The sequence below is a fragment of the Cygnus atratus genome, chromosome 1 (assembly GCF_013377495.2).
Source record: "Cygnus atratus isolate AKBS03 ecotype Queensland, Australia chromosome 1, CAtr_DNAZoo_HiC_assembly, whole genome shotgun sequence".
NCBI lineage: Eukaryota > Metazoa > Chordata > Aves > Anseriformes > Anatidae > Cygnus > Cygnus atratus.
Genome location: NC_066362.1, coordinates 82,613,882 through 82,627,645, shown reverse-complemented (window position 1 = coordinate 82,627,645; position 13,764 = coordinate 82,613,882). Strand labels below are relative to the sequence as shown.

Sequence of the window (13,764 nt, the reverse complement as noted above, 5' to 3'; positions counted from 1 at the left end):
CAATCTGGAGGTCATGGATTTGCTTCAGATTGAGTAATACTTGTGGTTGGTTACTTGCTGTTAATAAACGGAGAATATGTCTCCATTCAAATTAGCTTGGACCTGTCCCTTGCTTCTGGCATTGCCCACAATGACATAAGGTCCTACCTGATGGAGATGACATGACAGAGAAGACTGATACTAAAACAGTCTGGTTTTAGATTGATTTTTTGAAATTTTTAGCAAAAATTCATAGAGCTATAGGAGCCAGTGAGATATTTTGAGTTTTGACATCGACGATTCACAGATGTAATTTTGTTTGCTTATCCTTCCCAGCGCAGGAAAACGTTTTTTCCAACCTAACCCAGGCACTGGCTCATGTCTGTCAGCAGGTGAACACCTAGTAGAAACCAAACCACAACAAGTCTGAGCTCCTGCTAGGTGGCAAAAGTGCACAAATAGGGCACAGTAAGAATCAAAAACTGGACATGCAGTAGAAGTATTGTTGCTGTTCTGGTGGCATATCCTATTTGACTTAGAACAAGAAATATTAAGTATGTCATTAGAATGATCGTGTTTTTGCAATTTCTAGAATGGCAGAGTAAAAGTGAAGTGCTAAAATATATTGTGTAAAGATCTAAACTTCTGGAAACCATCCAAACCAGGCTTACCCTGGTTTAGTTCGTCACTAGTATTGTTCATGCCTTTCTTCTTGAAAAGCAGGTTTTACTGCTATCTAGGCTGGATGTATATAGCATCATGTTTCATAGAAAGACAAGTATAAAAAAGTGTTCATCTTTTTGTCAACTTACAAACTGCCAGCACTGCATTTTAGCTGGTGAAAGAAAGGTTAAAAAAAAAAAAAAAAGTATTAGATGGGACTTTTTCTACTATGGAAATTTATTGAGGTTTACTTTGGAAAAGGGGTTATCATTTATAAATAAAAGTTACATATTCCTGAATATCAATCTGAATATCCTTAAAAGGAAAAGCACCTTAGTTCAAGTACCTAGAATTGACAGAATAGATAGCTCTAAATTCTATTTCTAATAGCTGAATGGAAATAAAGCAGTGATGCAAGCATTCTCCTATTCAGTCGAGGGGAAAACATCCTTTGTCTTAAAATGTAGTGAGATCAACTCGGTTGTCTTATACATATCTAGATTTCTTTGTACACCTGACTAATTCTACTTATATTTCATCTTGACAAGATGCATGATTGTAGAAAAAAATATTCCTTATTTGTGTAGATAATATAGGACCTGTTTATGTGAGCATTCTGAATAGGAAAGGTAATGGGACATCAACCTAATTTTTAAAAAATCCAGTGGTAATAAGAGGTATTATAAGAAATGTGAGGGAATAAACAAACAAACAAACAAACAAGATAAATAATAAAATATTGTTCATATAAATCATATAAATATTAATCATAAATGGTACAGATATTGATCATAAAATGGGGACTCTTTTTTTTGGTTTACTTATCTTTTCTGAGTCATGCAAAAAATGCAACAAAATTTTTTACTAGTTTTAAGCTTCCTTCCAGCCTAGTAGTCTTTAAAATGGAAAGACATTCTGACCCTGTAGTCAAGACTAAAGTTTCACAATTCACATATACGTTGCAGCTTAACTATAACACATGTGCTGCAAGACAAACTCATACCAAAACCATCAATTGGTAACAGCAGGTATAGAACTTGGCCTTTAACATCCCTGGTCTTCCTTGCCCTCCATCTCCTGCCATCCATCTTCTTTCACTCTCTGGTCCCAAACAGAACTAAAGTAGTCCTCCTGCTCATGAGTAGAAAGCAGAATGAGGGAGAGAACAATCTTACAAATATGTCTTTATACACAGATTTTCACTGTAAATTCTGTTTAATACCAACTGAGAAACCTCATCAAAGCTGAACCTACTTTTTTTTTTTTTTTTTTTTTTTTGTGCTTCTGGATTATGGTCCTTTTTGTGCTTCAGCACTGGCATGGAATCACTGAATACTGCAGGTGAGGGGGAGCTGGTGAGGGACAGGACATTTTAGACAACTCCAGAAACCAGGAAACAAATCCAAGAATCATCTCCTTAGCAGATGATTCCTCCAAGATGGGTCAGCATTTATTGCAAGATATGTCAAATCCTGCAAAATAGGCCAGGGGGAAGCCTCAACATCTGGGACCTAATCTTGCTGAACTTCTAGAGAAGCCTCCACCAGATTTACTGATTTATTTGCAGTTGCTATTAATTAACTGCTGTGTGTGCAAATATATAATGTTACTATTATGCAATAGATTATTTATAAGAACTAACGAACGCCTGCTTTTGGTTGTAGATTGCAAGGCGTTCGCCGCGGGGCCGCTGCGTGAGGCAGGACCGGGGCTGCCCGGTACCGGCCCCACCGCAGAGCACGGCCAGGCCCCGGAGCCAAGATGGCGGCGCTTCACCTCGGGGGCAGCCTGGAGAAGGGAGGGCAAACGCCGCGGTGCGAGGGGCAGCCCTGCACAGACAGAAAGGGGAAAGGAGGAGGGTAGGAGATGCCCCAGGCGCCGGAGCAGAGGTTGTCCTACAGCCCTGTAGAAGGACCTGCAGAAGCAGGTATTTTTCTGCAGCCTGGGTAGAGGACTACGTGGAGCAGGTATCCATGCTGCAGGCCGTGGAGGACCCCACGCAGGAGCAGGTATGTCCTGAAGGAGCTGCAGCCTGTGGAGCTGGATGAGGGGAGGGGATCAGCAGGGAAGAACTGTTACGGCCCCAGACACCATCCCCCACCCCTCTGTGCTGCTCGGGGAGGGAAGGCAGAGAAGTGGGGAATGGAGACAAGAAGAGGAGAGGTGTTGCTTTTTTTTGTCTTTGTTTCTCACTATCAAGTTCTACCTGGCATTAGATTAAAGTAGTTTTTCCCCAGGTCAAGCCTGTTTTGTGCAGGACAGTATTTGGTTAGTGATCTCCAGGTCTCCCTCTCCATCCAGAGCCCTCTTCACTTTATTCCCCCTGTCCTGCTCTGCTCAGGAGGGGCAGTGAGCGTGGCTGGGTGGGCAGCTGGCCTAGGTCTGCCCGCTTCTGTATGGCTTGCCATGGAAAGATTTGGGGGCAGGAAAGATAAAGGACTTACAGGAAACCCAAGATACTAAGGAAAATGTTGAAGATATTAAATATACTCTAAAGAGAATAAATTCTGAATAATGTGTTTCCCGTCTCTTACTAAGGCAGAATACGTTTTAAAGATGTTTAGTATATTTTTCACTGAGCAGTTATCATTTGTTCTAGATCCCAAATAACAATAGAATTAAACAGAAGACATGTTTAATAAGAGTCATCGAGTTCAGGTGGAACTGATATGTTGAGTTAAATACGTGGATTATATTGCTTACAAAGTGTAGCACATTTTGAAATGCTTCATCTGCCTGAATTTTCCTCTATTTACGTTGAAAAATATAGTATAATACATAAGAACTTTATATCCAGAGCTATCATATGAGAACAGTAAAAATAAAAATAAAATACAAAAACTGCACACAGAAAAAGAAATACTGTAATTCTGCTCACTTGTGACCTTCCATCTGTGTTTAATACCAGTAAGGTATATCCAAGGGGAAAAGAAAGTGACATCTAATATGCGGTGAAAGACTACATTTAGTTCAGTGAAGATTGTCTCAATATTTTGCAGTTTCCGAGTTACATTTCTTTGTAGAATATCTCCGTAATGTGAAGGCGTTACAAAGGTAAAACATAGACTCCAGTTCCACTGAGTTACTGCGAACAGTATCTTGTTCTTTCTAATGTATATATGTATACGTTTTGCTTGCAATCTGTAGAGTGAAAAAATAGCTTGATCTTTGAATATGTTTAATAACACATTTGTATAATTTAGTTGAAAAGCAGGTTAATAAGAAAGTTGTTCTAAGCCATTAACATGTTATCTGTAAAGATGAGGTTACACGTCTCTAAAATTTACTAGATGAAGACATAAAAACAGGCACTGGCTGAAAACTAGGCAGTTAAGTTGAAACTAATAGTAAGACGATGTTGGCAGTTATAGCAGTTAACCACTGGAATAGGAGAGGTATGGTAAAACCTCTTTAACACAGGGTGTTTAAATTGGCAGTGGGGTGTCTTTCTGAAAGATACAGTGTAGTTCAACCATGAGCTGAATTTGACACAGGAATGGCTGAAATAAATGCTACTGCTTCCTTGCACATAATACCAGACACCATTCTCAAAATGACTGCTTCTGGTTTAAACATCTGTGAGTTTCTCTGTGTCTTGCATGCACGTGAAGAGATGGAATAAAAGTGTGTGGTCAGGGAAGGAAATTATCACTGCCATAGGTATCAGAAAAAATGTTGTTAAATACATCAAATTGTTGCAAATCAGCAAACTCAAGCACTAATCAGAGGTTTAAGGAAATATAAGAGAAAAATTGTTGGGCTACCGCCACAATTTAACAGGCAGTTTATGTTGTTTGCAAGGTCAAGTTGTTTTCATAAAATGTGCTTGAAGATGTCAGAAAGATGTCCAAATAAATACAATTAGCTTCCAGTAGCAAAAGAGAGATCTGAAGTCTTATCATACAGGAAGTTAATTTACTTGCATACATTTCATGATTGTAATTTTTGTGTGTTTTTTTTTCCTATGTGGATAGAATAGTGTAAAGTAGTATTACACCAGTTTTAGATAACCCCATGAACACCGTGTTTTGATAGTCTGAAATTTATAGAGCATTGCATATGATACATATTTTATTCTAATAAATTATTCTAATCATCCCTTGAAGAATCTGATAGTCCTTAGTAGGAAGTGAAATACCAGGCTAGATGTACTGTTCTTGTGTTTGCAATGCCAAAATCATGTGTTTCTATGGTAACAGAGTTAATCTATACTGTTTCAATTGGATGAACCCTGATAAATTTTGCTACCTAAAGTAATCTCAAGTGTAGTCCTAGTGACATTAGATTGCATAAAATAAATTGTCTGAGTCTAGTCTTTGTCACCATTTAACCAAGATGCATTAAAGAATTTGAATAAGGTAACACAGCAGCCCTATTTGGTCCTACGTTGTGAGATGCAAAAACTGCCATGTATAAATCGTATTTTCTTAGCTACTGAAGAATATACTCCACTATGTCAAGTGTACTTCACCATGGCAAGCCAATCTTTCAACCCTTTGTGTGATCACCTGCAACAGATACATTTTGAAATATAATCTCTATAAAAATTCAAATTCTAGTCAAATCACTTTGTCACGTAGCCTTGATGAAGTTTAGCTAGGACGACACCCTCACAAGTTTTCTAGGCTTGGTTCTCACTGCCTTGGATTTGGGAGCCCTTTTGGAAAACAGAATCTTGTGCCTAGCTCATGTAGATCCCCAGATCCATCAAAGGCTTCAACTCAACATTTTCTAGTGTGCCAGCAGTGCAGGTGCATTATAGTTTCACCTGCTCTGCTCTTGGCCTTCTTCCTCCAAACATGGGTTCTTTTCTGGTTTTCTGAAAATCTTTATTGGGAACTTATATAGCTTTCAAGTTTATTTGTCAAATGACCCTGGATCAGTGTCATGAATTTATTACATTTTCTTCGTAGGTGTTTTGTGGCTTAATTTTTCTTGTAATTCTTTGGACGTGGAAGTGTAAAGCAGCAAACATCACCTCTTTTGTTCAGAGTTTGTGCCACTTGGTTGAAGAACCATGAAAATTAAGGGATATCACCTGTGTGACAGGCATCAGATTTGTTTTTCCTCTACAGAACTCTTCCTTGCTATAGTGGAAAAAAACAGCAGAAAATGTTGAAAAAAAACACAACACAAGCAAGCAAAAAAAAAAAAAAATCACCCTGTTTTCAAACTGAAGTTCATACTTTAACACGACTACGGGTAAAGTCCTAACGAAACTTCATACACATTAATTGAGAGGCTTTGAAATGTGTTGGTCAGATACAAGCAACCAAAATACTCCACAGACCTCATTTTAAAACTGCAGTTCAATCAATATACTCCAGATGGCGCAGAACGATGATAAAATTATGTGTGTGTTACTTTGAGGGATGGAATATGCAAACAGAAGTAGTTTGTTAACACAAAGCCTCTAGAAGCTGACTTCAGGGACTGACACAGTCATCTGTGTACTCAGGAAACAAACAAAACTTTTGACTTTTAGAAAGAAAATGCATCTGGAAAAATAAAAAATCTTGTGCAAATCGCAGTTATAATGCAGAAAACACTAATGTTTGAAGAATTAGCATCATTTGTATGCTAATAAATATTGAATGGCAGATGTTTTCCAAGTAGATAGATGATTAATTTGGTCTGCCCTAAGATATAAAGAAATACAAAATATATGAGTTTATGAGGGTGAATAGGGTTTGAACATAGTAAGAAGGGATATACAAATAGCTTCATATATTAAAGTCATGTTGTGCTACCTTTCTGTCCTTCAGAGTAAACATTTTCTCCGTGATTAGCCTTAATTAAATTGAATACTGCAAAGGGCAACCACTTTTGAACATTCATGAGCTTGAAATTCAAGAATAATTCCAAGAGATATCATTACATGCCTGTATATACAGTGCAAGATAGATGACAGATTCTCAGCCTGCATTTTAGCAACTGATGACAACTCATTTTATAAAAAAATTTATAGACTAGAACAGTAGAAGCCGATGAGACTTTAATTGTGGAATAAAGCCTGTATTTCAAGTGAAGTACTGAGCTGCCCCACTTGTACGTGGTGGTTCTGACCTTACAGGAAGGGTGAGGATATAAACGTTGAACAAAGAGTATGCTTTTGAATAATTACACTGAAAACACAAAACAATTTCTGGAATTTCTGTAGTTTCAGTGTTAATACACTTTCTGATAAAAACACAGGTAGTTGCAGAAACCCTTCAAAGGGTTTGGAAATTAGCCTTCTTGCTTTGCTGGCCAAAAGCCTACCTTCAGACCTCATGAAAACTGTTCTCGTGAAGCACCGAGCACACCTTAGGCTAGGCAAATGGAAATGCGGTTGTCTAAGAGCTAGAGAAGATGGCCCTGATAGAGTAGCTTTCCCTACAACAACCATCTGAAGCATATTTATTTTAAATGGTAGTCTAGGTGGTTTTAGATAAATGCCACGGCAGCGCTCCTTGTAAATGCACAAATCTAGGTAAGTACTGTATTGTGTGAGGGGGCAAGGTTTACTTTTTGTAGTTCTGCACATTGATTCTGATGAACATTTCATGCAAAAGGAGTTTCTGTAGTAGAACATTTCAGAATTCATGAATAGTAATTGAGCCCTTTAGTTCTGCACTAAACTTAAATCCATTATTCTCCATTTAAAGCAGACACATCATGTTGCTCTACAGAACACTGCTCTGTCAATTCAGTGCTTTTTTCAGTGAGCTGGGCTAGAATATTAAGCACTCTGCTCTCAGTATTCTTGCTGTGCTTGGCACATTTGGATTCCATTTGAAATAGGCAAATAGCAATTCTGTTGTTCATAATGAATAGCCTATATGTATACATATGCACCTTGCCTTTGAAAAGGGGAGCATACATTGTTTGCCACATCTTGAATCTTTGGCAACCAGGTGGATTCATTTCCTCCCCCTTTCCTTTCCTTTCTCTCCCTCTCCCTCCCTGTACATAACCACTGAAATGTGAAATGCAATAAAAGTCACGGACAGATTTCTGTCTTCTTTACTAAACAAACCAGTCTACTTCAGTGTTCACAGTGTACATACTTCTTTGTCATAAACAAATCAAAGAAATGCATGTAAAACCGAAGAATTAAGTAAGAAAGATTCAAGTTTCTACAGGTTACCTTCAGTGCTGAACATTTTCCAAGCATTTTTAGAATGTAGCTAACTAGTGTGCATAGGTTTTAGTAGTGTGCTGATGCAGACAGATGTCTGTCTCTACCATGCTAGCAGAGATACAGTTCATACTCTTCCAATGTAATTTTTTTTGTTGCTGAAATTGTATGAATATATAGCTTAAATCCTACTAACATGTCCTTTTAAGTTTCTGCGCTGGAAGGATGTTCAGCATAAGCAGCAAATCGTGCAATTTTGCTTAAATGAATTATCTTGCCTGAGAGCAGCATGCTAAGCTGAATTTTACAAAAGCATGCCAAAATCTAAAATTTCCAGCCTGCCAATTTTTTTCCCTGTTAGCTAGAGTCCTGTTACATTTAGAACTCCATTTGTAAGGGTTGCCTGTGTAGAAGCCAGAGAGGGAATTGAATAGAGCATCTGAAAAAAATGATCTATATCTTCTGCTTAACACATCTCCTACGTGGATACCTACAACTTAGAGAAATAATAGGAGGAAATCTCTCATTTCCATCCTTGGTGTTCAAGTAGCCTTAAAATTGTGAGATTCTAAGGAGAAATTATTACAGTGCTTATATGGTAATCCATAAAAAGCACAATGTTTCTCTCTTCTGTACCGGCAAAGTTGAAATACAGCTGTATAGGATAGTCACCTGTTTCTCTCTGAGCCACTTCTTTGTGTATGGGGTTGAGATGTAAAGCCTACTCTTCATGTCTACACTGACTGATGGTATTTTTATCTGTGCTTCAGGTAGATGTTAGGGCAAAAATGATAGCAAAAAGTTGAAGCTACCAAGATTATGATGATGGTGGTTGTTGAAAATGGGTATCGCAAGTCTTTACCAGCAACTAGCAAAACATTAGAGAGATTGAAATGCTTGTGTGAAACAGACTTTAGGGAGACAGCATACCCAGCGAGGGTATCTGACGCACAACACGTGTTGGGTGCAGCTATCTCAGCATCCATTTATGCGTCTCTTACCTGATGGTACTGAGTAAGCTTTGTGTTTTATCCAGTGGGGTAACAATAATGCAAAGGGAATCCCCAGTTTCCAGACAGCTAGCAGGACAGAACAGCTTGAGAAGACCTACAAACATATTCCAGCCTTCCCAGCCCAGGAGTTGTTAATGAAGTGCTTTAAGATTACCAATTAGAGCTGTCTTGTTTGAACTGGCTGAGGAATGGGGATGCTAGTTTAGAAAATTGTTTAAAATGCAAATCATTGTCTTGCTTCACAATCAATTTTTCAAGAAAATAAGAAGGTAACACTTCAGATTTTAAAGACTGTAATTTGAATTTAATATTTATGCTCGGATGCTTGGATTGCAAAGGTAATTGACCTGCAACCTCATGTAGTGTACAAAGTAGATGCTTACCCAGAAAAGCCCTTTTTTTTTTTTTTTTTGTTGGAAAATGGAGACATTCTCCTATGGGCTGGGTTTTGTTCCTTGCAGAGGTCAAACCAGTGTCTGTTTGAAAAATTCATGATCCAGAAAGGGTAATTTTTAATGAATATTTATGAGAGATGTCCTTTCTTATCAGAGCTGTGCAAGTTTTCAGAAGCTTGCCACTAAGTCTGGCTTCCGATTTTTAGCTAAAAGCTTATGAGTTCGGTCTGAGAAAACAGGTTACATTTTGGTTTAGCTTTTTCGAGCTTTTTCTATATTGTTTTGCATAGCAAGATACATCACTGGTTGTATGATGGTTGATGGTTGGGTAGTGGTTGATGGTTGTGTCATGCACCATATGCAGGTTTGTCTTTTTTTCTATAAGCAACTAGTACTTTAAGAAGATCAACGTTTTAAATTAATTCTGTTATTTCACTGTTAATCACATAAAAATTCATCATGAAAGTAAACATGAACTGGTGAATTCATGTAATTCATTTCTGTAATAAACTGTGTTTAGCTAGAATTGCCTGAGATCAAAAACTAGAAGGCTTTTGTGGACTGCTTTGCTTTTTTGAGCCTCAAATTGTAACTGTAAAGCCTCAGAATACTGCCAAACAGTAGGCAAAAAGAGTATTTCTCATTTAGCTGCATTTCTTTTTAATGGTACTACAGCAGTGCCTAGAAACTGAAGCTGAGATTGGTACCTGGTCTTATGTCTGTATGGGCTCTTAAGTACTAGGTGTCTGAAGGGCTTGTTTTGTACACAGCGGAGAAAAAGAGGGGTCGGGAGCCAGAAGTGCTCTGAGGTGAAATGACTTGCCAAGGCCATGCAGCAGGGAAAGGCTGAAGCATTGTCATGACCAACTTTCAGACCAAGTCTTGTATTCCCTGGGCAAAGTTGCCTTTAAATAAGTCAATTTTCTTGCAAAATATTTCAAGAAAAATATTTCTCCTAATCCTAGATAGAATCATAAAGAGTAATACAAGTATTGGATTCTTATTTCCTCTCACAGCTTTACAATTTACAATTACTGTGTGGAATTTCATTTACTTCTTTTTCCTCTCCCTTTTTTGTACTTTTTGTGTGCTGAAGAGACTACATTTTTGTGGCTTATTTCTCAAAATACATATATTTACCTTTTATGTATTTTACTGTGTATTTTACTATACAATATAATACATATATTAGTTTACATTGTATCTGCTTATCATGGATCTATTTTACAGAATCACAGAATTTCATTCATAGTGATTAAGGGAATTCTTTTTAATCCACGTGGGAGTGTTGTGTGTATCTCAAGAGGTAGTCTGCCATATATGTTATATCTGCTGGGTAAATACAAGGTGTCCTGAGCTCCAGTTTGTCTGCCTGACAGTGCACGCAGAACAGCAACGCAGTCTCTTGCACCAGAGTCATAATTCCTTGGGTTTTAAAAGCAAGAGTAGAGGAAGGCTTCCTGTGGAAAGCAGTGAGTTCCCAGGATGTGGGGAAACACCTTCCTCTCGTACCGCCAGGTGTAGCCAGCATTGCTCAGCTAAAGCTGAAGAGCTCATCTGCATGGCAGCTAGTGCAAAAGAGATCTTGGGACAGCATCCCAAGTGCAGCCGTCAAAAAACAGTGACATGGCCGTGCTGTTTCCAAGACCCAGGCAAGTTTCTCTGTAGCATTTATGTTACTGTATTAAGCATTGTTAAGTATGCAGTTTGATCAGTGATGAATGCATCTTAGATATAAGGCTGCCACCTCGCTGGATGTCTTCATGCCCTGTGACTGTCCCAGGACTGGAATGAAAGAGGGTGAAGGTGCTTAAGCTATGTTCAACAAGGAAGGCCTCTGATAATGCCACTGTATTTCTTCTTTGCCTGCTTAAGAGTTTCCATCTGTTTCCATCCAGTTATGCTGGCTCCCCCTAGAATTTCTTTCAGACTTAGTCCCATGTGGCTGTGAATTATTCATGACAATTTAATATAGGTGTACAATTCTCAGCTGGTACATAAGCAGATGTAGTCCATTCTCTCAGTGGTATTTGTAAGGCTGTAGCTATTAAATGCTGAACTTTGTAGACAATATCGAAAACAGTACTACCTTTGAATGGAAATGGTAAGGTCCTGGCGAAAAACAGTCATGTCACCTTAAGTTCTTGAGTGATGATGGTACTCCTGAAAGATTTTTAATGTCAGTTATGTGTATAAAATATACATTTACTTGAACAATTATAGAAATTTATATTAAAAGGAGAACTGTAATCTCATGTTCATATCCTTTTTGTTTGTTTGTTTGTTTTATAGGGAAACAAGGAAACAAGAGTAACAATCACAGGTAACCTTTCATAAATATCTAAACAAGGTAATTTCAGTATTGCTTCAGATAGCTGAGACTCTGCAAGTTCCACTGAGCATCTTTGACGTTAAGTCCTAAAATAGTCTCTAAAACTTATTGTTATGTTTATACCTGATAAATAGAAGAGAGAGAATTTTGAAGAACATCTATTTCTGGAAAATGAGAGAGACTAGTACGTGACTACGTGCTTAGACTAGTTGTCCTTGCTTCAGAGGGATATTTCTAATGGATTTGATAAAAACTGTGATAGAGTTTGTCTGGTGTAAACATAACCATTATGTTATAGAAGTCACTTTGAATTACAGCAACATGTTAAGGAACTAGACCTAGAAAAGGAAATCAGAGTTAAGGTTCTCTGTTGCTTACAGTTGAGCCTGGCTGACACCATCTGTGGTGCTGATCCCCCTCCCCCCCCCCAATTATTTATTTTTTCCTCTCCCATCAGCAAGTGTATCAGCAAGAGTAGTTCTGTTAGTTCTGTGACCATTTTAATGATGCTTTCTCTGTATCTTCGCTGCTTGTGAGTAATTTAATTTTGAGAAGATCTAGTAGGAGTGGTGGTTAACCTCACCGCAACCTTCCAAAATAGATTGATTTGATAAGGAAAATCATGCAGTGTTTGTTTTTATTTTTTTTCTCCAAGAGTTGTATAGTGACGCTTCTGTTCCTAAATGTTGGTGAACACTCTTAAACTGCAAATCAAAGCATTTTTTTAGAAATAACAGTAAGTGTATAGTGAAACATGCAAGTGGCTGCCAGCCAACAGTACATTTTTCTACATCTTTTACATTTCTTTTTTACAGTCTCACATGTCCTTACGGTCTCTTTCTCCTCTATTCCCTCTTGTACTGTTTGGGACTATGTATCCATTTTTTTGCGTGGAAAATAAATAGTAATGTACTGAAAACTCATAAAGATGCTTGTTTTTTCTCATCAGTGACTGCACTGAAGTCTCATCTTTAATTGATGATGTAAATGATTAGTCGTATTTAGAAAATCATTCCTGCCAGAATGAAATATATGCCCCTTTTTGTTCACTAGGAAATCTTACTCCATCACTACTTGCTCCTCCTCCATTACCCTGCTGCACTGATTTCTTCACTCGCATTTTGGTTGCTCTGCTTATCCAGACTGGACTCTGTAGATACCATTCAATAGGCTGACTTAAATGAATCCTCTTCTCAGGTCAAATGCTTTTAAGAAGCTGGTAGTTTGCTGCTTTTTGGAAAAAAAAAAAAAAAAAAAAAAGAAAAGAAAAAGAAAAAAAAACACCTTTGATGTTCTGGGTCTGTCTGGTCGGCAGACACAGATAAACAAAGTAACAGAAACACCATATTTTTTTCTTTTTCTCCTTTCTTCTTCTCTGACATGGGGATAAAGGTGAAGACCCTTTCTCTGACAGTTCACCACTGTACAGAGGAATTACTGTAGCAGAAATGCAAAAGAGCATCTGAACACCTTCAATAGTGACCTGAGTTTTTAAAATTACATGTAGGTTTTTGAGAGAGAGGAAACACAAAGCACAACCAACAGGACTTTTTTTTTTCTCTTTTGATAGGATTTGTAAGTCATTCAGAAGCAATTGGAGGGTTTAAATACTTACCTTCTCTCATTTTGTGAGTGCAAAATACGTCAGGACAGTCTCCTGCCAGGAGGAGTGATGGGATGGATCTGGAGAATGGGTGGGTTACTGGTATATGGGATTCTGCCTTTGTCACTGTATATAGCTGTATGCAATGTGTTGCCAAATGTCTTGGGGGGCCGAGCAGACCCTTGAGAACACGGGGTCAAAAGTGAATTGATAAAAAGATTACAGTTGATCTTAACTGACCTTAATGGTAGTTTTTGACTCTAGCTTGTTTCCTGAACAGAAATGCTTGCCATAATTTTAAAAATGTTCTTTAAAAATGTCAGCTCTTGAAATCCTGATAGGAAAAGCTTTTATGCTCATTTTGGCCTCTTAATTGAATTGCTGTCTGGGTTTTCACTTACATGTATCAGCTGTCCAGATCTTCTCCTGGTACAAAGAAATAGTTAAGTATCTGCTTAGTGGCTGCACTGAAGTGAGGTTTAAGATATGATACATGTTTGCTTTAAAAGAAGAATGTACAAAAGAACTAATAATTAATCAGCTTCTGGAAGTTTGTAGCTGTATTTAATAAAATCAAGGTCCGCGTATCACTGGACAAAATTGTCAAAGGAGGTGTAGCCTAAACTGAAGTGGCAACTGAGGTGCACTTGGTGTCTTGA

General features: G+C 37.9%; 1 protein-coding gene across 1 annotated transcript in view; it reads left to right on the top strand.

Annotated features, from left to right (window-relative positions):
• The window catches only part of LOC126913304 (uncharacterized), a 124,766-nt gene that overhangs the window by 72,435 nt on the left and 38,567 nt on the right, over positions 1 to 13,764 (top strand). Inside the window, exons 2-3 of the mRNA XM_050710571.1 lie at positions 2,307 to 2,651; positions 11,463 to 11,493. Coding sequence (XP_050566528.1) covers positions 2,307 to 2,651; positions 11,463 to 11,493 — 376 coding nt within the window. The remainder of the gene's footprint in view (positions 1 to 2,306; positions 2,652 to 11,462; positions 11,494 to 13,764) is intronic.